Source organism: Hibiscus syriacus, unplaced genomic scaffold (genome assembly GCF_006381635.1).
Source record: "Hibiscus syriacus cultivar Baekdansim isolate YM2019G1 unplaced genomic scaffold, ASM638163v2 tig00110015_pilon, whole genome shotgun sequence".
Classification (NCBI taxonomy): Eukaryota; Viridiplantae; Streptophyta; class Magnoliopsida; order Malvales; family Malvaceae; genus Hibiscus; species Hibiscus syriacus.
Genome location: NW_024062564.1, coordinates 1,706,347 through 1,729,094, shown reverse-complemented (window position 1 = coordinate 1,729,094; position 22,748 = coordinate 1,706,347). Strand labels below are relative to the sequence as shown.

At 31.0% G+C, this 22,748-nt stretch overlaps 2 protein-coding genes and 1 long non-coding RNA gene across 3 annotated transcripts; 1 reads left to right on the top strand and 2 right to left on the bottom strand.

The window, feature by feature from the left end:
- The first annotated feature begins 1,854 nt into the window (after positions 1-1,854).
- Positions 1,855-16,499, top strand: LOC120212734. Its single transcript, XR_005524736.1, has 3 exons — positions 1,855-1,964; positions 2,043-2,046; positions 16,489-16,499. It is a non-coding gene; the product is annotated as an uncharacterized LOC120212734 (long non-coding RNA).
- Positions 5,444-11,505, bottom strand: LOC120212731 (7-hydroxymethyl chlorophyll a reductase, chloroplastic-like). Its single transcript, XM_039210947.1, has 19 exons — positions 11,370-11,505; positions 11,190-11,295; positions 10,991-11,075; positions 10,110-10,221; positions 9,353-9,437; positions 9,240-9,281; positions 9,061-9,139; positions 8,529-8,580; positions 8,370-8,432; positions 7,886-7,983; positions 7,352-7,387; positions 7,208-7,269; positions 7,009-7,036; positions 6,706-6,785; positions 6,450-6,519; positions 6,315-6,372; positions 5,876-5,940; positions 5,694-5,788; positions 5,444-5,610 (listed from the first exon to the last, which is right to left on the bottom strand). The coding sequence occupies exons 1-19, from the start codon at positions 11,422-11,424 to the stop codon at positions 5,520-5,522; spliced, it is 1,362 nt and encodes a 453-aa protein (XP_039066878.1). The 5' UTR covers positions 11,425-11,505; the 3' UTR covers positions 5,444-5,519.
- LOC120212732 (peroxidase 12-like) lies at positions 15,390-17,367 on the bottom strand. Its single transcript, XM_039210948.1, has 3 exons — positions 17,069-17,367; positions 16,631-16,819; positions 15,390-16,222 (listed from the first exon to the last, which is right to left on the bottom strand). Exons 1-3 carry the CDS (start codon positions 17,315-17,317, stop codon positions 15,608-15,610), a joined length of 1,053 nt encoding a protein of 350 aa, XP_039066879.1. The 5' UTR covers positions 17,318-17,367; the 3' UTR covers positions 15,390-15,607.
- Between the last annotated feature and the right edge of the window lie 5,381 nt (positions 17,368-22,748).

Here is a 22,748-nt window from a genome sequence, read left to right as displayed (position 1 = left end):
GTAATGACTACAATAGCAGTTTTTATATTCACAACCGTAATAAATGTAACGCGATTGAAAATGCAACCGTAACTGCAATTTAAATTCTTGGAAAAGCGAAAGGAAAAAAAAGGATTAGATTTGGTTCAAGTGACACTAACCCCGTGGCTAGCAAAGTGAGTGCCCAAGTGAGGAGGGATGAAGCAGCTGCTGCATTTAAATTAGGAGCATCCCATTGAATGACATTGGTGAGGCCGGTAACCGAGGTGGAGACACCCACAACACCGGGACGAGGGAGAAAATGACGAATAAACCTAGAGATCCCAAGAAATAATCAACACAACTAAAGACGTTGAGAGATCTTAAAATTCTGTAAAAAAACACCCTAAATCAAAAATTAATCGGATGAGTGCATTAGATTAAAAATTAAACATTCCCACATCCTTATTTGGACACTTTTGCCGGATAGATGCCAATTTGGTACAGCCTAAATTGTATTTTCCAACCACAAAAAGGATTTCATGTAATTCCAAGTTTTATTGGAATTTGACCAAAGATATTTATTTGTATTTTTATTGTTAATCAATTTTCATTCTCTTAAAATTTTATAAATTCATTTACTAACATAAAATTCTACGTCCGTCCTTAATACAGCAGACTCTAGAAGTGCTGACGATAATTGTGAGCGGTACGCAGCTGTTTTGCACGGGTGCCATCCATGCTGGGGCTGAAGATGCTTCTCTAAACAGAATGCTATCTGCTTCTGCTTGAACTGTTTGAGTCAACTGTATAACCAAAACTGCTGATAAATTATGATAACTCCACTGAATTTCTGAGTGTTTCAAATTCAATGTTATTTAAAATCTTCTGAAATTTCGTTTTTCTTTATTTAAAATCTCTTTTATCAGTTCCTACCCCTTATGACTATATTACTTGTTTCTTCACCTCATATTATCATTAGAAAGCAGGGTAATTTAACTATAATTTTTATTTTATTTTAATCACCTAATTATTTTTTAGATCACACTTGATGTTACTTCACCTACCGTAAAAAAATTAACAGTGATGTCGACATATCAACATAAGGTAATTTCACGTCATCATTTAAAAATAAAAAATGTCGGATCAACAATTATGTTATTTTTTTAACAGTGGGTGATCAAAAGGAAACCAAAACATAACGTTAGATATAATTTTTTTTAAAAAAAATAGACATCATCCTAATGAATGTCAGTTGCAGCAGCTCTATCAACTATACTTACATAATGTATTATCGGGGGGGATGCATGAACAAAGATGAACAGACTTACAGTGCAAAGGTTATTTGTTATTTCTTCATACGATATTTTCGACTTGTCAGGCATAATCTGACAATGCAATATAAAAGAGCACTTGTTCAAATTGGAGAAATGAAAGAAAAACCGAGTAATAACAACAGCAGCATGAACTAAGAGCAAGGAATGGCAGGTAACAGAACTAGCAAGATATTTGCAAATAGAAATCAACAAAATATTTGTTATAGGTCAGGAGATAACCATCAAGATTAAAAAAGATCCAAGAAGTCAACAGTTTCCTAAGAACTTCTAAAATATATACCTATGTATGTAAATAAAATAGCATCAAATGTGAGTGAGATGTACAAATATTATAACATCATAACGTGTAAATAACACTTATTATCTTATCTACAATAACAGAAAATAGAGATGAAACAGTGATTTACCTATTAAAGAGCTGTACATTCATATATGCAAAATTTTGAGTGACAATCTTCTGAGCAAGTATTGGGGGCACCTAGAAAGAAACTGTAACATAAGCTCGTGGTTCATGAAAAATACGGAGAAGTCCACTAAAATACTATGAAAACTGAAAACTACGCACAAAATTTTCTTTTAATGTGGTCAGCATCTGGTTCAGGCATTCAATAATGTTCTGCCAGTGACTGGCAGGAGAAGTATCGTCTTTTGATTCTTCAGATGTTTTTGGTTCAAGCATATGGAGTAATGCACTATCAACATAAGAAATTCCAATTCCAAGATAAAAATAGTTATTTTCATCCATAGAGGCGTAGGAAATTAATCAGGAATGGCATTTTGACACTCTTTTATTAACACAAGTTTAAAAGAAACAATAGACAGCAGAATCACACACTAGACTAATCCTAAACATTGCACAAATCACAAATGCATTCACCTTACAGAGCAATTCAAACTACTTACACCGCGCATGATTTCTTCTGGTGTGGCAAAATCATGTAAAAGATGGGACATAAGCTTAATAAGTTCAAGAAATTTTCCGTTATTTTTCATTTGGAATTTTAGACTACTTATACAAGAAATTATCTTATTTTAGTGCTTGGAATTTGAAAATTACTAGAAATTAGTAAGCAGGAAATCAAGAAATGATACTAAGTAATAAAAGTAAAATAATATCGGCTTATTGGTGCTGGAAAAAGCCTTCGAACTTCTTAAAAAAATCACTAGGCCCTAAAATAGTTTTGCTCCCAATTAAGCCTCTATACCTTAGAGTATCATCAATCCTTTGACCCATGAATTTAATGGGTTCCATATCCTACATCATGGTCTTGTTGCATAATATTTCTACACATTTTTTATTTTATTTAGAAATTTCTTTAAAATTTCTAAAAAAACACTTAAAAATATTTAAAAAAAATTAAAATTATAAAAATATATATATATTTAAAAATTCTGCAAATGTACATGGCAGAATCATAGTGCGACACGTCACAATAATATCTTAGAAAAAAAAACTCGTTGAAACTTGATGGTTAGAATTGGTCAAAGTACTTAATTGATTCAATTTCTCTGTTTAAAGATTTAATTAAGACAAAAAAGAGTTCAGAAGCTTAATTTATTTTTCTTCTAAAGTTTAAGGACTTCAGACACCCTTGATAAACTAGAAATTGATAAATTAATAGACTATTAACACTTCCTCTCTGGGTGATTAATAGATATTCATCATTCCTAGCCAGTGTTTTGAAAATCGGACCGGACCGGCCGGTTCAACCGAGAATCGTTGTCTAGTCCGGTTCAATTTACACCGATTGAACCGCTACTAGTGAACCGACTGGAACTGTTAAACCGTTCAAAACAGACCGGTTGAAAACCGGAAAAAATCAGAAAAAACCGTCAATTTTATTTTTTTGTTTTAAATTAAACCAAACGACGTCGTTTGTTAAACAAGCCAAGTCGAACTCGAGTATTGCTGAGCTTGACTCGAACTTGAAAACTTTAAAAGTAAGCTCAACCCGACTCAAACTCACGAGCTAAAAATTATCAAGTTCAACTCAAACTCGAAATATAATATTGAAACTTGAACTCAAAAAGGTTTGAACTAAAAAAAAAAATTTAAAAGCTCGATTGAAGCCTAAAATTCGAGCTTGATTGAAGTGAAAGAATAGTTCACTCAATGCTCACCAAAAGGCTCTATGATTTTGAATGCCAAATTACCTCTATTATTTATAGAAATTAGTTGGGATGCTTTTCTATGTTTCTTAGCCATGTGAGATTGTTTTTTTTTTAAAAATTAAACCAAACAATATCATTTTGTTATGATTTTTTAGCCCCAAATTTATTTTTTAATTATAGTTATATAATTATATTTATTATTTAATATGTTTTACCTTAAATATTATGTTGTAGTTAATTTGAATCATTTTGTTTCACTTGATTTTATGGTTTTTAACTTATATATGTTATGACTTGTTTTGAATATAACTTGTGATATAAAAATTATTTTTTATTAATTATTTTTAGTATTTTTATTTAATTTTTTAAATAATTATGACATCGTCCGATTCTTTCGACCGATTAAACCGATTCAACCAATTAAACTAATGAACCGATAACATGACCGATTGTCTAGTTCTGAAAACCCATGTTCCTAGCTCGCCTACTAGTACTGCAGTACTTGGTCTAGGCATCCTCTTACATCTTCTATATGCAGTAACATTAAATTATCCCTTTCTATTTTTTCTTTGATAAATGCCGATCCATCTCAACCTATTTAAAAACTGCTTTTCCTCTTTTTTAGTCGAATAGAAAATTCAGTGAAATATTCATGTTCACTTAAATTTACATAGTGTCAGAGCTAGGCTCTAGACCCTAGTATAACACACCTCCTCCTCCTCTCCTCCTCGAAAGTTAATTCCTTGGCTTCTTGGAACGCACCAGTGTCCTTGGCAGCCTTCATCTTAAAGTTCTTTAACTTCCTGTTCCAGCCTTTCCTTGACTTCTTGGAGTGCGCCAGTTTCCTTGGCAGCCTGTAGACGGATAAAAGCTTCTTTTTTCTTTTTTGGTTGACAGGGTGCACTATCAGCAACCGCTCAGGATCCTCAATGTTTTTATATTTATAATTAGGACCTTTAATATTTTACATTTATAATTAGAGTCTCTAATTTATATAAATTTATATTTTTTTAGTTTTGATCATCTTTTCTATTTTTCTTATTAATTCATTCAATTTTGAATTAAATTTAACCAAATTTTTACATTTATAATTAGGGCCTAATTTTTATAATTTCATAAACTATTTAATTTTTTACCCTCTTTTTCCATTTCTCTTATTTATTTATTTAATTTTGAATTAAATTTAATCATGGTTTTAGAAATGACCATTCAGCTCAGTTGGTAGAGCACAAGGTTCTTAACCTTGAGGTCGTGGGATCGAGTCCCATGGAGGGCATTTCATAATTCGGAGGTCTCTTACGAAAGTTGCTCTCAACCTGGTATTGGGGGTAGCCTACTATCTTATCTCCCCCTACCTCATACATATGGGAAAAAAGGACAGTCATTTTTTTTAATCATGGTTTTCTCTTTTTTCAAATTTTACTCTTCAATTTATCAAATATTCTTTAATTTTTAATCTTCTTCATTCTCAATCTAACAATAAAATAATATACAATTTATTTATTTATTTATTATTCAAAATCAAGCTATGTATCATACATGCATTCAATTTTTTTATATTTATTCTTTTTTAGTTGTATTTAAAGTGTTTTCTTAATAGAATAATAAAAACAATATATTTTTACAAAATTTAATCATTTTTCTATGATTTATTTATGTAATATTGAATTAATTGTTCAAAGTAATGAAATATACTTTCATTTATAGAGGTATATTTTTGAATTTTCACTCAATGTCCCGAAAATGTCTAAGACAACTTTGTTGGTTGAAGTGTAACATTCCGATCGAACCCTAGCGCCAACCATCGGAGTAGGTTTGAATTATCACATCGGCCTCCGAAGATTGCCTATATCTGACCGGCCAATCATACAGGAGAGGATGATATATTGGCAATCAAATACGTTTTAGAAGCGACAATTCATTTTTCAAGTAACAGTTGCAGAGAAACTAATATAAACTACAAGCACACATAGCTTCACTGAGATCACAATATCATCATCATCAGATAATACATCAGGATCACAATATCATCATCATCAGATAATACATCAGCTTTCTCATTTAAGTAAATACACTTTATACCATGTAGGGAAACTTTCGACGTGTAGAGGGTTACTCACGGGTAAGCATTTGATCGATATCGCCCTTGTGATTGTAAGCGTCGACAAGTTTCTTCGCGTATGAAGGAATATGCCTATCAGCTCTGCATGCATTTGATGTTTTCATGATTAAAGTTAACTCTATCCTGGTGGTGTATCATAAATTAATTTCCATGTATGAATATACCTTTGTTTTCCCCAGGCGCGGTTCACATACAAATAGTTCCTTATAGTATGGTAATCAAGTGAATATCGAGCAAATTCCAGACCCTTTGGCCCAATCTGAACAAAATTAGGACAATAAGAAAGCTTTTCATATTCAGCTGCCTTTCCATAACAAAAGAATTGTATATATGTAAGAATCCTTACCAAGTTTAACACAAAAGCTATCAAATTCCCAATAAACCTAGGGGCAGGTTGAGAAGGACCCCTTCCTGAAGGCAAAAAAATAGAATAACAAATTATGATATAGTGCAGACTTCATGAATCCTCTAAATAAGTTTCAGCTCATTTGAAGATAAGCAACATAGGGAATATATATATATATATATATATATATATATGTATGCGCAATTATCAACAGTTGTACCAGTAGTCGATATAATGTATCTAAGCTTACTTGTATGAAGACAAGAATCTCCACTTTACTTTTAATGAAGAAAAAAGCTAGAAAAAATTTGCTAAGCAGCATAAATAAATTCACAAGACCTCTTCCATATTTCCAATTTAAAGCTTGAAACCAATGCTTATGCACTGCGGTTGAAAGTCAAAACTGTTTTCATGGCTAAACAGAAGAAGCCATACATACCGAGCTTAGCATTATCATCTGCTTTAACAGTCTCCATCACGAATGGTTGCCGATTACCCTGAAATGAAACGTCTGTAATCAGTTTTCCTCCCCAAATCCTCTAGCAGCTCAACAGGATATAGCTTAGGATTTTACACTACTAGTTGTTGGAGTGATCTCCAAAAGGTTCTCAACCAAACTTAGCATTTCTCTGCCACGTTCATTTCTACAGTAAAACGCATTGAAATGAAAATCTAAGTTCTCTTGGGATTTGAAGCAACTCGAGCATATTTATGGAAAAAAAAGAATGCAACAACTAGATTAGAATGATCCAATATTATAAAACCAAAAAAAAAATGCAGTAACTCGCTTTAGCAAGCAGCTTGTGCATTTGAAGTCGAGGAGAAAGCACCTAACAGTAACATATTGTGGATGCTGTGTCATGCTGATTCCAGAATATTTTGGTACACCCATATATCCAACCACCAGATCCTGCGTTGGCCAAAAAAAAGGATTATTCTAAGTCGAGTCATGTCAGAAATAAGTGCAAGATAACTTCCACGTATTAACTCCATTGTTCTTTCCTTCTCTCTCGATTTATTCTCTTAGATTACAAGAGTAAAGATATTGAGTAAACACACAAGGCATTCCTATTAGCACGGGTTAAAAAATTTCAAGGACAACCTTGCATAAATAATTAAAAGAAAAAACTCACCGCTAATGCATTTGTGTAATCAAAACAGCTGCAAAACACATGAAAATTTGTCTAGTTAAATAATTGTTCTATAATGATATGCTCTAATAAATAGTGAAGACTTGATGCACAATACAAATTTTGATGCAGATAACCTTTTCAAGACAGATTTTGTATAATGGTCAAATTCATTAATCATATGGAAACAACGGGAAATTACCTATAGCAAGAAGGTGCAATAACATCGACTAAGTCATTTGCTGGTAGACAGAAATAAGGAACCTGCTTTAATTAAAATTTCAAATGGATGAAGCTTGGTGAATGCAAGAACCAGACCAGATTGGAAGTAAAGAAAATTTATTACCTCTTCAATATGACCATCCAGATGCTTTAGGTGGACCTAGAAGAATATAAAAATAGCCACATAAGACACAAAAAGTGTATCTTTTTAATACTAATATCAGCTCTTTTATATATGACAGCAAGCAGTTAAACAAATACTCGATTAGCCTAATACCAACATCTAAATAATGAGTCATCAGCCTGCCTTGATGGGATAAAATGTTAAACCAAAGCTCTCTCCAGATAAGGTAAACGGCTTAATCATTGGATTTTATATATGTTATGAATAAATGGGGAAAAGAACTATTATCACTGTTTATCCCAAGGATAGGCAATTACCGGCTATAGTAATATCCTAAGCACTTTAAGACTGTTATATGGTGAAAGACAAGGAAAATATAATGAGGTAAATCTCAAGGCCTCAAGTAACCTAAGCTCACACCTTTGTTTACTTTAAATACATTTTTATTACAATTAGACTGTATTCCATTTAAGTTGAGCACAAGTATTAACTATGCATAACTTGAGCACAGGTAAAAAGTTTTTCAGCACAAACCTTGTAATCTTGCATAAACTCGTAATGTAGAACAGTTTCTGGTTCACTACTCGCTGCCTTTAGAAACTTCTCTAGACCTTCTCGAGTTCCATTATCAACTGTTGAATAAGGTGTTCATAATGATTGAGATTTGTCCTGTAATTTAGAAAGGATGCAGTCTAAAGTAACATTGTGCCTATAACTTATCCATCTATGGCTTATGAATTTTGAAGAGATCTAATTGAAAGTGCAATACGAAGCCATAACACATGACTTAGTTCATAACCAGGAGTAATTTTAATCTCACAGTAACTGGTAACAAACTAGCTGGAAATCATACATCTTTTAGTACAAAAAATGCCTTTTTCTCTTAGTAAAGATAATAAAATAAAGTTTTGAGAAGAACTATTCACAAGTTACATTGATATTAGCTATATTTGCCTATGGTATTGTAAAAGTAAAGCAGCACAGTAAAAAGAGAACTAATATAAAATATATATATTACCACAATTGGTGCCTAACACATAAAGCTTCTCCAAATTTAGATGGTGCTCCACAGATCTTAGCGCTGCAGTTTAAGAAATCATTCTGCATTACAATAGTACAAGTCATAATATAGAAATAAGCATATGCAGAAACTGTTAGGGTATAGCATTAAGCATACCCTGCACTTGGCAACCAACACCACAGAAAAGGAGACGCTTTACCCCTGCGGCCTGCATAATTAAGCCCATTCTATCTCAGTTAACTTTTATACAGGGAAAAAGTACAATTATGTTTTTTTAATGATAAAACACAGATTAGCTATCAGAAACTGGTAGAAATGACAAAAGAAAAACAAACAAGCGCATTAAATATAGTATCCATTGATTATAGGCTTTTTTCTTAATGCTCTTTAGGACAAATGAATCACCTAATCTTGCTACTTGACTAGGCCCTTTTGGGCAAATATGCAGCCTTTGGTTCATTCTTTCCTTTTTAAGTCAGTGCTCGCCTCTCTGTCTATGGTTAAGAATAGTGGTGGTGTTGCTCTCATTGTTCATCAACTCCTCCATAATAGTCATTGTTCTTATACGAAATGCTTTTAATTATGAGCTCATAAAACCAGCTTCATAACTTTCATCAATATTTCTTAAGCATAAATGATATATAAAGCTTAAAAATCATCCACAGGTAGCATCAAGAATTCAAAGCACCTCAACCAGTGCGAGGGTGTCTAGATTAGGGGATAGTGTTGGTTTGACTCCTTTAGCAGCTAAAACTTCGTCTGGCGTCCTGCAGTGAATCAAAAGGAAGAGCTTTGGCATTTGAAAGTAAAATAAGAATACAATCAAGTTAGTAATTTCGATATTGGAAAAGAGAAAATAAAACTAACCTAGCTAAAATGGGCCTTGGGGACAGTCTGTCATCTGGATCACTGCATTATGATATATTTAAGAAAACAAACCATGTCTACTTCATTCTTAATTTATTAATAAGTGCTCCCACCTCTGAACACAAATAACAGCCTCAACCATGCCTGATTGCAGCATTTCTATCGCAATGGTTGTAACTATCCCAGTCCACTGAGCTCCTAAAAATGATGAAAATTGCAATGTGCATAAATTTTAGGCTTCAGATAATCATTTTCAATGATACAAAGCATTATTAACCTAAACTCATTCACAGAACCATCTTCCCCCCTGCTCCCTGCGGATGCGTAGAGTGGAACTTTAAAAAAGGACATGATGAAAAGAAAATGATTAAAAATTGCACTGCATTTTTTCCCATTCATTCCACTTTAATATTTATCAAGCGCTTTTAATGTTGAGAATAACTTAAATGGTGGAAAACCTCATACTAGGTAGACATACTACATTAGAAAACATAACATATAACTGCATTACTAAGATTTCGTTCTAGAATTTTCAAAGCTACATTGGTATACATTTTAGGCACCACTCCCCAAAATCTACAGAATACGCTCATTCCTACCTGCGATTTTGACACTATATAACTCATAATCCAGCTAACAAGAACTGTTTATTAACACTATTTCAAAAAGTTGAGCTCAACCTCAAAATTACTTTAGGATGATCCTAACAAAAACTTCCCCGTAAGAATTTGGATGTGGGATGTATGTGGTTCTTCAGAAAATCCAAATTGGATAATATTAATAGCACGGATGCACAAACATAACAACAATGCACCATAGAAATAGTAATGGAAACAGTATTGGAAATTTTCATAATTAATAAAGGCATACCTTCTACAGGCTTAACTTTACGAGCATATAGCAGCTTTTCATACACTCCTAAATACGTCTCATCCAAAGAATCCGATTTCCTCCCTCTACCATGAACTACAGGTTCTAAGCTCTGAACACTAAATAAATTAGTCAACTGTTCGTATAACATCAAACAGGATTCAAATGTGTTGAAAGTACTCTACTATCAAATAATCCAATGCAAGATGGTAAAAGTAGCCAATAGTCATCATCTTATGTAACTCAATTCGTAATCTAAAGCAACAAATAAGCTTTTCCCACATCTGTAGATGTGGAAATCGATTTAAAGCAACCGAAAAAAGCGGTTTATTAAAGCAGCATATCTCATAAAGTTAGCAGTAAACTCTAGAAATGAGGTTCTCATAGGACATCAATTTTGAAGGTAAGCTAATGCAACAAATAAGCTTTTCCCTCAGCCACTTCAGAAGAGCATTAGAGGCAAATAAATAGACGTGTCAATGGTTCAATGTTGTTCATGATTTGGAAATGTCAAGTAAATTAGAATCAACGGGAAGCTTTGCTCCTACGTTAGGTATGGTCTCAATTTTATCGTTTTACTGTCAAATTACATGCACAAATACATTTTCTCGTGAAAAAAAAAAACTTTATCATCAACCAAGCATCTTCCTTTCATACTTTCTCGTAAAGCCTTTCCTAATCTTTCAGACTAATACCAGAATCAGGACGACACATGATTTTATGTGAGAGGATGCGGACTTAGAAAGTTATTTTAGAAATATAGGTGGTGTGAAATTACAAAATCTCAGGAGATACAGAATTAGATCGTCAATAAAAAAAATATAAATGAAATATCTAAACAGCATGAGAATTTAAAATTTACAAGGGTGCGATTGACTTACTTCAATTTTGGACATTCCATCTCCTAAGAAAGCGCAAGCATTCTTAACATGGGCAATGTAATATGTATCACACAACCCACATCGACTGCCAATAATTGAATTACATATAAGGGGGGGGAATTAAAAAAAATGAAAACCATGAAATAAAGTGTAAAAAGAAACTATGGGTATTTTATTGCATTAAAAGAAAGTGAAGAACCTGCAATGGTCTTTGGCTGGATATGTGCCTCCAGGGGGTATAGGCTTAGAGCGTTCCCGCCAGTCGTCTCTAAGCTTCACTGTTTTCTTGGCATTGGAGTTTGACTCTGTTCATTCGATGGAAGCTCGAATTAGTAAAGCATGCATGCATTTCATTGTGGGAAGATTTTGTTACTACTACCTTTCGAAGAAGAAGAGAAGATGGGTCTTAAGAAGCTGGAAACAACTGAAGTCATGGCAGATGAAACACAACACAAAGGATGCAATTTCAGTTTGCTTTTTGCACCACATATTTATTTCGGAGAGGATTATCATTTATCACACTCAACTCTTTCCTATAATTACAAAAATACCGGCACCGTATTACCAATTTTATAAAAATATTTTTTTGAATTTAATATAAAAATAAGGGTAAAGTATAGTAATGATCACTGAATATTTCTGAAGCTTGCATTTTGGTCCCCCAACTTTTAAAACTTGCAATAAAGTCTCCCAACATTTATTCCATTTGCAATATGGTCCCCAACTTAAATCACTGTTAGAAAATTAGGGTAAATTATATAAACGGTCATTGAACTTTTCAGGCACTTGAATTTAGGTCCCCAACTTTTAAAACTTGCAAAACAGTCCCCCAATAATTTTATTTTCTTATTAAATATAGATGTATAGAAAATATAAATGATTCAATTTATATTTAAATGTATGAATCATTTATATTTTTGATATATTTTATTTTTCTTGTATAAACTAGTATTTAAAATATGTTTATATTTTAATCAAAATATTTCAATATACGAATAAAAATATATTTATATAAATGTATATTTATATTTAGATGTATAAATAAAAAAATATATTCATATATTAATGTATGAATCATTTATATTTTTTGAATATTTTATTTTTAATAAGAAATTAAAATTATTAATTATATTAGAAATACTCAACTTAAGATTATATATATAATCATGAATTATAAATATGAAAAATATAATTATTAAATTTAGTTTAAAAAATATAAATCTTAAATTTATTCTTTTAAAATATTGTATCAACTAATATTTAAAAAATATATTAAATCTATCAAACAATTTATCAAATATAATATTTTTTATTGTAAAAAATATATAATATTTTCCCATCATTTATTGCTTTCAAATTTTTTGCCGAAGTTCAAATCTCATTATTTCCATTTTCCATTATATTCTTTTTTTCCTGGCATTGGTCATACTATTAGTATATGTATTATTGTATATCTCTTAACACAAACGATGATGTTAGCTTAGTGGCTCCACCTTGTATCTTTCATTTGCGTGACTCAGGTTTGAGTTTGCCCAAGACCCAAATTTTACTTCTTTGTAACTTAATTTTCTTCTAATTAGGTGGTGACATGTGTCACCAATAACACATATCATGATCATGTGTTAACACATGTCAGATCCTGGTTAAATGATTAATTTATTAAATTTTATTTAATTTAGGACTAAATTGATAGCATATATAAATAATTAGGTGGTGACATGTGTCACCAATGACACGTGTCATGATCATGTGCTAACACATGTCAGATCCTAATTAAATGATTAATTTATTAAATTCTATTTAATTTAGGACCAAATTGATTATATAAATAATAAAGACTGGGTGTATAATAATGTCAATTCCTTTTAACTGCCACATCATCATTTTTATCAATTGGTAACAACTAGTGGCTTAGTTGAAACAATTAAATAATTATGTTGTATGATTGATAAATTTAAAAGATCGATGACAAAAGTAAAAAGGGCTAGATAGTTAAGTTGTCAACCTAGTAGTTTACACTTTTATTTATACGTCAAAATAACATTTTATAAATTTAAAATTCGAATTATTTTCAACCTCTTCTATATCCTAACTACTTTTTTTAATTAAAAAATTTCTTCAACTGATAAGAATTATACTATTATATTTATATAAAAAATACGTATCACATGAAATAAGATGAAATTAAATAATAATAAATCTGACATAATTGAATTTAATTGAATTATTTTGGAATTTATGGTTTAGAATGAAATTGAATTACTTTGGAAATTGGGGTTTAGAATGAAATTGAGGGATGTTTTGCAAGTTTTAAAAGTTAGGGGACCTAAATTCAAGTGTCTGAAAAGTTCAATAACCTTTTATATAATTTACCCTAATTTCTAACGGTGGTTTAAGTTGGGGGACCATATTGCAAACGGAATAAATGTTGGGGGATTGTATTGCAAGTTTTAAAAGTTGGGGACCTAAATGCAAGCTTCAAAAATGTTCAGTGACCATTACTATACTTTACCCTAAAAAAATAAATTATACCTAAAAAACGATTTGATGTTTAAATAAATATTTTTGTTAAAAATAGAATTTTTTTTGTTACATTTTTAATTGTCCGACATTAAAAGACACGTGTCACCCTCATATTTTCTGAAATTTTTATTTAAAAAAAGGAAGAAAACGAAAATTATTATAATTATTTTTAAAAAATCCTTATGTTTTCATTCTTTTCACAAAACACCCCAAAATCATAAAACCCCAAATACTCCCCAAGTCCCTAAATCAAATTCTGGCGAACTCCACCCACTGATGGCGAAACCCACTACCAACCATCCCTAACCCAAAGTCCGGTGAAGCTCAGCCATCGTCTTCGACCGATTTGCGCACGATTTGAGATGATTTGCGCAACGTTGTTTCCAATTTTGCTTGTGATTTACAGCGATTTGAGGCTGATTTTTAACCGATGACCGGTTTAGGGTGACGACTAGGGGTGGGAATAGGCCAGGCCGGCCTCCAGGGGCCTGGGCCTGGCCTGTATAAAGCCTGGCCTGGCCTGGCCTATTTAACTAAACAGGTCAGGTCCAGGCATTTTTAAAAGCATATTTAACTAAACAGGCCAGGCTTAGGCCTATTAAAAAGCCTTATAAGCCTGATAGGTCAGCCTATTTAGAGTGACTACTTTGTAAAATATACTAAGTTAGAGTGACTTAATAGGGATTTTATTCTAAAATTAATGACTAAACTGAAAATATTAAATGTTTATTGTTAAACAGGCTTTTAAACAGGCCAGGCTTTTAAATAGGCCCAGGCCAGGCCTAAATAAAAGCCTTTGACAGGCCACAGGCCAGGCCCAGGCCTATTAAAGCCTGGCCTGGCCTGGCCTATTCCCACCCCTAGTGACGACAAGGGACTTGACAGCAGTAGAATCCGACGCCCGGTGGGTATGCAATGACGACAGCAACAAAAGATTTTAATGATTTGGGTTTCGAAATCAAGGGATCATTTTGATATTTTTGAAACATTTGAGTTTTTAAAAATCTAAAGACGACACGTGTTAGTTCACAACTAATTTTAACGGTCATGCACCTAAAAGTGTAACGAAAAAAACGTTATGTACATAATTTTAACAAAAATTTCTTTAGACACTAAAACGTTTTTCAATACATAATTTGGGCACTTATTTTTATATTAAGTTTTTTTTATTACAATGAGATTATAAAGTAGTATATATTTTGAAAAAAAATTGATCATTTGACTATGAAGACTCAAACATTCATGTATACATCACGACTAAACACAATAACAATACTTCTAATAATAATAATCATCTCTTAATTACTAAGATAGTTTAATTTGTGTCCTATTAATTTTTTTTCTCGTCTCTTAGAATGAAATTACATCACCATTGTGCATGTTAAAGGTAATAAATATTTTTACTTTTTATATAGTAAAATTTTAGTTTTTTAATATAATTATTTAAAAATTTAAATTTAATTAATAATATTAGAGCTATGCTGGTTTAGAATATATCATATTTTTTTATTAAAAAATCACCTTAATAATTTAAAATCACGTCATAATAAATTTTTATAATATTTAGTTTAAATAAAAAAACCATCTAGGAAAAAACAGAGGGACTAAATCAATGGGGAAATAGAAGAAAATGATGAGTTATTGAATTATGTTATCATGTGTTTCCGTTTTCAACAGTATTTGAAAAATTCAATTTTACGAATGTTGAGTTCAAATTTCTAGTAGAAAATGTAGTTTTATGTATCAAGTACAATAAAAGAGAGGGATAGATTCGTAATAATTCAACTTCTCTAGATAGCATTGTCTAGAGTGCGTCCCTCAATGCTCAAGCATCTAATAAACCGTCAGTCGATCGCAATGAGTAAAAGTTACTGTTGTAAAACCACGTGCTTAAACCATGTTTCAGTTTCATTCTCCCTACAACTCGATCACGAGCTAATTCCATGGCTGATATCAACTTAAGCTCTGGTTTTGGACACACGTTTATTAGAAGTTAACACTGGATACAAACCCCAACTTCATCAAACACACCAAAAAGCATACAACGCAGAACACATGATGCAAAAACATAGTTAAAGTGTCAGTTGTAAGTCCTTAATACTCGGCCCTAGCTTCCTCTTCAACCACAGACGTCAAGAACGACCTGTTATTGGCATTCCTCACGGAGCAATTGGCACGAATTTCCCCGGTCTTACCGGTTAACACACTCAACTGGCTCATCTTCACCATGGCCACCACAAATTTCTCGAAGAAGAGAGTCTGGTTAACAGCAAAGCTAGTAACGATGCTCCTTGTTTTACCATTAGTGTACAGGTCTTGGTCCGATGTGAACAGCCCCTGCCGGTTCATCAGATCGACGTAGTACTTGTTGTCGAATTTGTTCGGGGTCCGAATGTCCAACACTGTGGTGTTTGAGGAATCTTCTGTAGGACAGACTCTCCTGAGATTTTTGGCGAAGGTTTGGTCCATGGTGGGGTCTTGATCAGGGTAAAGGCGCTCGGTGAATGAGCCGCAATGGCTGATGCCGATGGTGTGGCCACCTGAGAGGGCTACCACGTCGGTCGGGTTGAAGTTTTTGGTGGCGAGGCTGGATAGGATGGTGTCGGCATTGGCGAAGGGTGGCGGCAAGTTCTGCAATGTTGCGTCTCTTGTGGCGAAGGACAGTCCATCTCGCCTTCCCAATGGCACATCATAGTCCGGACCTCCAGACTGCAATGAAGAGAAAGGGAAAGGATTAGCATTGGATTCTACCTCAACAACATGATAATTGACTTTTCCTCCTATGTCCCCATAGTGAGGAAAGTTGGCACTACAAAATTGACTTTTCCTCCTATGTTCGGAAACTTTTTATAATAGAATATCAAGTAGTTCATTTAGATCCATTAAATCTAAGTTCATTTGAATTGAATGTTGATCAAACTTTGAGTCTCTCGAGTATAAGTAGTTTACTTAACTCATTATGAAATCGAATCAAGTTCATTTGAATGTTGATCAAATTTTGACGAAGTTAAATTTGGATAGATTATAATTTGTCTTGTGTCGTTTATAGCCACAGTCGTAGAAGAAAAAATAGGTAGGAAGTAGATAAGATATTAAATGAGTGGTTGAAGTAAATACCAGGTACACAGAGTCACGAGCAGCAAGAGCAGCGATATCAGCACAAGAGACGACTCTTCCACACTCCTTGTGGACAAGTGCACGCAAGTCATTTATTATTTTGAATCCTCTCAACGTCAGGTTCGGCGGAGCATCCTGTTCGCTTGGCCCACTTGCTGATCCATCCAGCAGCACCGATGCATCACACCCCTGCAAGTAATTTGACCTAATAATCGTAAATCTTCTATTAAAAATCCACCAACTCACTTTGACAACATTAAAATTGTCTTTTTTTTAAGCTGGAATCAAAGGCAATATTTCTTCACATCTTTTAGTCCTACGTTCTCAAGTAATCACTGGATTCAGTTCAGACAAGTGATCAAGTTTCAGACTAGTGTAAAAAGAAGATCCGTACTATCGTCCTTAACAAAAACAATTACTATTACTCCAACAGATCACCTGAACAAAGCAGTCATGGAAATGGAGACGAAGCAAGGCAGCAGCTTGGCCTATATCCTTCTTGAAAACCTTCTGCAGTTGTTTTCTAATGATGGATTCAACTTTGGGGCATGATTTTTGGTAGAATGTCCATGACAGACCACTCACTATAGGAAGAGCAGAGTTGTCTGCTTTTGAGACAGAAAAGTAAGAAGAAAGACACAGGAGACAGACCAAAAGGAAAGCAGTGAAGGGTGTAGCATTAGCCATGGCAGCTTCTTGTTTCCCTATGGACTTGGACTACACCATAAGCGTGTTATTTATAGGCTGATCACCAACTCATTTACTCACAATAGTCTTCCTTGTTTATCCTCTTCCCTTTACTTTTATTTCGATTTTCCACATACATTCATGTATCTAATATCTTCACGTGTCCATTGGTAAAAGATTAAAAGAAAAAAAAAAGTTGATAAAGACATTTTAGTATTTCCAAAAATTAGGAAGATGATTATGAAACTGCGAAATGGCATGTGGTGACCACGTTGCATCAGTACTAAACTAATAATGGGTCATAGTCGACCACTGAATTCATAATTCCAATTTCGTTTGATTTTTTTTAATTAATCATTGGTATCTGATTTATTGACCGATTAATTCAGATTAGATATTACAGAGACGAGGGCGATCTTCCCTACCCAGTTTGCTCCATTCGCAAACGTTAGGATTCGAACACCAGACCTTACTTAAAGGACCTAGTGTAATCATAATATATAAAATAATGTCATAATATATATTTTAAACAATTAAAATAATATAATTAATATTTGCAATATTTAATAAAATAAATTATATAATTTATGAAAAAATTTAATCACTTTATATTAAAAATTAAAGATACAATCATTTTTAAAGATTAAAAGATAATATATTCAAATAATTAATTAATTGTAATAATAGATCCAAGTATAATTTAATTGATGTACACGAAATACATAAGAAAAATAAAAAGATTAATTATAAATATAATTATAGTGAGGTAATTGTCATATTGATACTTCATGATGCAAAATAAGGAGAGAAAAACAAAACTTAAATCGTAAGATAAAGAAAAATATAATAAAATAGATTATTATTATTATTATTATTATTCTCATTCACCTAGATAGACAGTATTAAATCATAATAAATTTTGTTTCCTGCATATTTTTTAATGTTAATTTCACTATATTTTATTTTTGCTTAAGAATTTTTAACAAGTAATATCATAATCATGGTTTGAGTTACAAAATTTTAGAGAAATCTATTGTTGTGGATTTCATTTATGATATTGGAGACATATATGAGAAGTTTTACTGTAATGAGTTTTTAGTTACATATGCGTAATTTTCGATCGATCAAGTGGTACTTCGACTTAAAAATTGAAGTTGTTGATGGTGGAGCTTTAACATATAATTAGCTTACATAAAAACTGAAGTCGTTGAAGTTTTGAAGATTAATTTTCTAATGAAATGTATTTTCGTGGAGAGATTATTAGATACAGACTTAAATTCTATTTAGAAATTAAGTTGAATTTTATTATACTTTTGTTGGTTAAAGATTACTTAGTGATTAAGTTTATTTAACTAATAATTCTTACTGAATAAAAAATTACTTATTGACTAAGTATTTGACTCTACATGTAGAGAGTTTGTCTTAGCTTTTAGAGTTATGACATAAAATTATTTTTGAAAATATATAATCGTTTTATAGTCTTTGCAATTTTTATGGTTTACATTGTAGAGATGGTTTTGTAGAAATATTGAGAGAGTAATTTTAGAATATTTTAGTCTTGGTATAGATATTGAATTTTAGAATATATGTGATATCATGAATTATATTTACTCTTCATGATCTCAAAATTTATAATGGATTATTATTCTTCTCATCCAAGAAGATATGTAAGATTAAATCACGTTAAATTTCATCTATTGTGTGTGACCAATTTCATGTTGGTTTCGCTTTGTATATTTTTTTCCTACAAATTCCTACTATGAGGGGCAACTTTCATTAGAAAATTAGTCTTCGAATCTTTAACAATTTCAATTTTTACATAAGTCAAATATTAGTTAAAGCTTTATCGTGAAGCCTCCAACAACTTTAATTTTTAGGTAATAATTGTTGAAGTATTATTGGATTGATTGAGAAATACTCTCACGTAATTGAAAATCATTGCAATAAATCATCTCTTGCACGTGTCTTATTTATATTAACGTCACTTTTGTTATTTTTTGCTTGATAACCATAATATAAATCTTTGTTTTCCTCTAAAATTCGTTACACTCATGGAAAATAATTATGTCATGCTTCTCAAAATTGTTATACACATAAATTATTATTTTTAACCGGAAATCCTCTTCTATTTGATATAGATAATACATTTTTATCAGTAATGTCCTCATTTGACACAAATGAGGAAATAATAAATACATTGTCTAAAATTATTGAACTATATAAACATAAAATCTGACATTCTCTCTATGTTCTTTCACCACAGTGAGAGAATTCTTACAAATTTTCATAATTTTATCTTTCATGGGATATGTGTATTCTTTTAAATATAGAATATCCGATAAAATTAGATTTTTTTCCAAATCTATACTGATTTGAAGTTGATGTTATAATTTAACAACAAAATTTCATATTCTAAAAATTTTATTATCATGATTGAAACAAACAACATGAATACTCTAATATTATTTTCATAAATAATTTAATAAACAACATATGTAGCTAATAAAGACTGGGAAAAAATTTTGGACATGGAAATAAGCGTGTGTATTTTGCAGGACATTAAAAGGGGAAGAAGCCGTGGAGCGCGTGGCGCAATGATCAGGAAATCCAAGATATTTTCCTTTTGCACTTGTCCACTTGGTGATACCAATCCTAAATTTGACAACAATAATGGCTTTCAATTATGACGAGGGATTGGATTTTACAACATATTAAAACGGCATAGTTTAGTTTGAATTAACTTTTAAATATAGAATAAGTTAAACTAAAAATTCACTCACACTTTCAACTGAATCCATTTTGGTTTAAGGTTTTAGAAAATTTTAATTCATAATATAGTATTCAATTTTTGTTAAAAAAAAACTATCACATCAATAATTTTATTTTTCTCAATGATAAATGACAAAAATTCAAACTAAATTATTATATCATATAAATCTAAAAGAATAAGTAAATACGTACTTTATCCTTTATTTTATTGGGAAGTAGTTAAGAGGTCCAAAATTCTCCACATGGTCATGTTATTTTGTCATTACCTACTTCTCAACTAATGTGTTCAAATCGTCCATTATCCAGGTGGAACATATCACCGAAAGACTAAAATGTTCCGTCACGGTTCAAAACCCTATGAGCTGTAATTCTTTATTATATATATTTTATACACCTAATTACTCAGGTTTTAAACTTTTTAAAAATAATATATTTTATTATTTTTTCTCAATTATTGAGACGATTTAATAATTTTGTACGTTTATTAATTTTTATACTATGATTAAATTATACATTTATTAATTACATAATACATGTTGGCTTAAAATGATTAAATTAGATAAACGAAATAAAAACATGTATCTGATACAAAATTAAAAATTTAATAAATTTATTAATTACATGGATCATAAATTCATAGTTAAATCTTCAAAATATAAAAGTACATTAGTTAAAATTCCATTTCAAAATATAAAAGTTGTGACAAATCTGGATTGCTTGCTTGATGGGTTTGGAGACTAATTCCATTTCAAACTCTTGAGGGTGTGACCACTGATTTCTATTTGAACCCACCTACATTTAAATTTGTTATTGGAAATAAATGAGTTTTGTCAATTATAAATAATTTATATATTTTAATTTAAATAAAAATTATGATCAATGGATGAACGTTTATTGATTGATATTTTTATATTATAAAAAGGTCAGTCACGAGTAAAAGAAGAAGGATAGTTACAAAAGGTGTCTTCCTTCTACTTGACTAAGCGTAGATCCGAATACTGAGTACATCTGTTGGTTCAATCTTGAATTTTATTATGGTATATCATATGAGTCCAGAGGTCTTATCTATGTGTTGTGGTTGATTCAAAACTTTTTGTCGAGGGGTCAGGTTCTCTAAAGGCTCTGATAAGCAAAATGATCGATTCGGGACTTCTAGTTAATGAAAAACTAATGGTTTTTAGAGGTCATTCTCTAGAGAGATAACATGTCGTCCCCTTTAGAGAGAGAGAATTTTTTAGAGTGATTTCTCTTACTTGGTGAAAAATCATTTATCGAATCATTTATCGTGGATGATATATAATGATTTTTTTTTTTATAAATTTTATGGAAGTTTTTCAAAATATTTTTAAAATTGAAAGATGATTCTGAATTTTTGTTGAAAGATATTAATTTATTTATTTTTAAAATTGATAAGATATATATACATCAATTTATTAATTTACTTTTAATATCTAAATTATTAAAATTAAACTTTTTTATTAAAAATTAAGCTTAAACAAAACTGAAAATTTTATTTAAATAGATTTAAAGAAATAAACAATCAAATAATTTAAATTTACTAACTGAAAATTTATAGAAGAATTTAAAAAAAAAATCAAAATTTACTTAAATTAAGGATTAAAATTTGAGATGAGCATCAGATCTCCTAAGCAATGTTAAAGATTTGAATTTTCATGTTTATAAATGAAGTAAATTAAATTAGAAAAATAATCCTTATCTTTGCAATATATGATCCAAATTAATTAATTAATAAATCAGATAAATAATTATATAAAAATAAAAATCAGATTAAAAGAAGAAGATAAAAGTCGGCATACACAAAAATGCGACAAAATTTTCTCACAATGGTGTTTTCTAAGCAAATAGTGGATCCTTACCTTCTCGTCTACTTCCTTCCTTTACTTTTTTTATAATTTCAATATTAATTAATTAAGAACTACTACTTTAAATTAATCCTTGTATTTTAGAAATTAAAAAGTTAATTAATCAATTAAATATTTTAATATTACTTTAACCCTAAATTAATTTCGATTGCAATTTGCAAAGGCAGTGAAAATTTATTCCCAATTGCTTTTTCAAAAAAGGTTGGCTCTTCTTTTTAGGAAAGCTGTTAAATCTGTAGCGTGCTTGCCAGAGGAGTTGTTTATTATTTGAGATAATTATTTTTTTTGAAAAATATTAAAGCCTTTAATTTATAAATATTTTTAGTTAATTAAGATATTATTAATAATCATCTATTATTTATTAAGAATGATAAGAATGAACTAACAACTATTTGATCTAGATGTATTAGATCTTTTAAGTAAGGTAATAAATTTTATTTTATTTTTTTGTACAAAAAAAATTAGGTCGGGTGACTCCTCCAGTACAAGGTCAATGTATACCTAAGACCTAATTGAGATTTACATAGAAATTTATAGATTACCTACAAAAAAAAATGATAATGGTATGATTTGAACTTGACTTTACAAACTAAAATTCATGAATTTCAATTACTTATACCAACACTTGTTGCATTGAATTCCAATTATGATATTATGAATTAGAGTAAATTGGGTTATGAGGACTACTCTCATAATGGCCTTCTACGGTCTACAATACCTAATCTACAATCGACCAATATATTGAATCGGATTATTATAAATTTGATAAGAATATACTT

Excerpts from the sequence above, each read along its gene's own strand:
- LOC120212731 (XM_039210947.1), bottom strand. The coding sequence starts at position 11,424 with ATGACTTCAGTTGTTTCCAGCTTCTTAAGACCCATCTTCTCTTCTTCT. Across the intron at positions 7,270-7,351 it reads TGGATGGTCATATTGAAGAG|GTTCCTTATTTCTGTCTACC; the intron begins GTAATAAATTTT and ends TAATTAAAGCAG. Across the intron at positions 7,037-7,207 it reads ATTGCACCTTCTTGCTATAG|CTGTTTTGATTACACAAATG; the intron begins GTAATTTCCCGT and ends TGTGTTTTGCAG.
- LOC120212732 (XM_039210948.1), bottom strand. The coding sequence starts at position 17,317 with ATGGCTAATGCTACACCCTTCACTGCTTTCCTTTTGGTCTGTCTCCTG. Across the intron at positions 16,820-17,068 it reads TCCATGACTGCTTTGTTCAG|GGGTGTGATGCATCGGTGCT; the intron begins GTGATCTGTTGG and ends AATTACTTGCAG. Across the intron at positions 16,223-16,630 it reads CTCGTGACTCTGTGTACCTG|TCTGGAGGTCCGGACTATGA; the intron begins GTATTTACTTCA and ends TCTTCATTGCAG.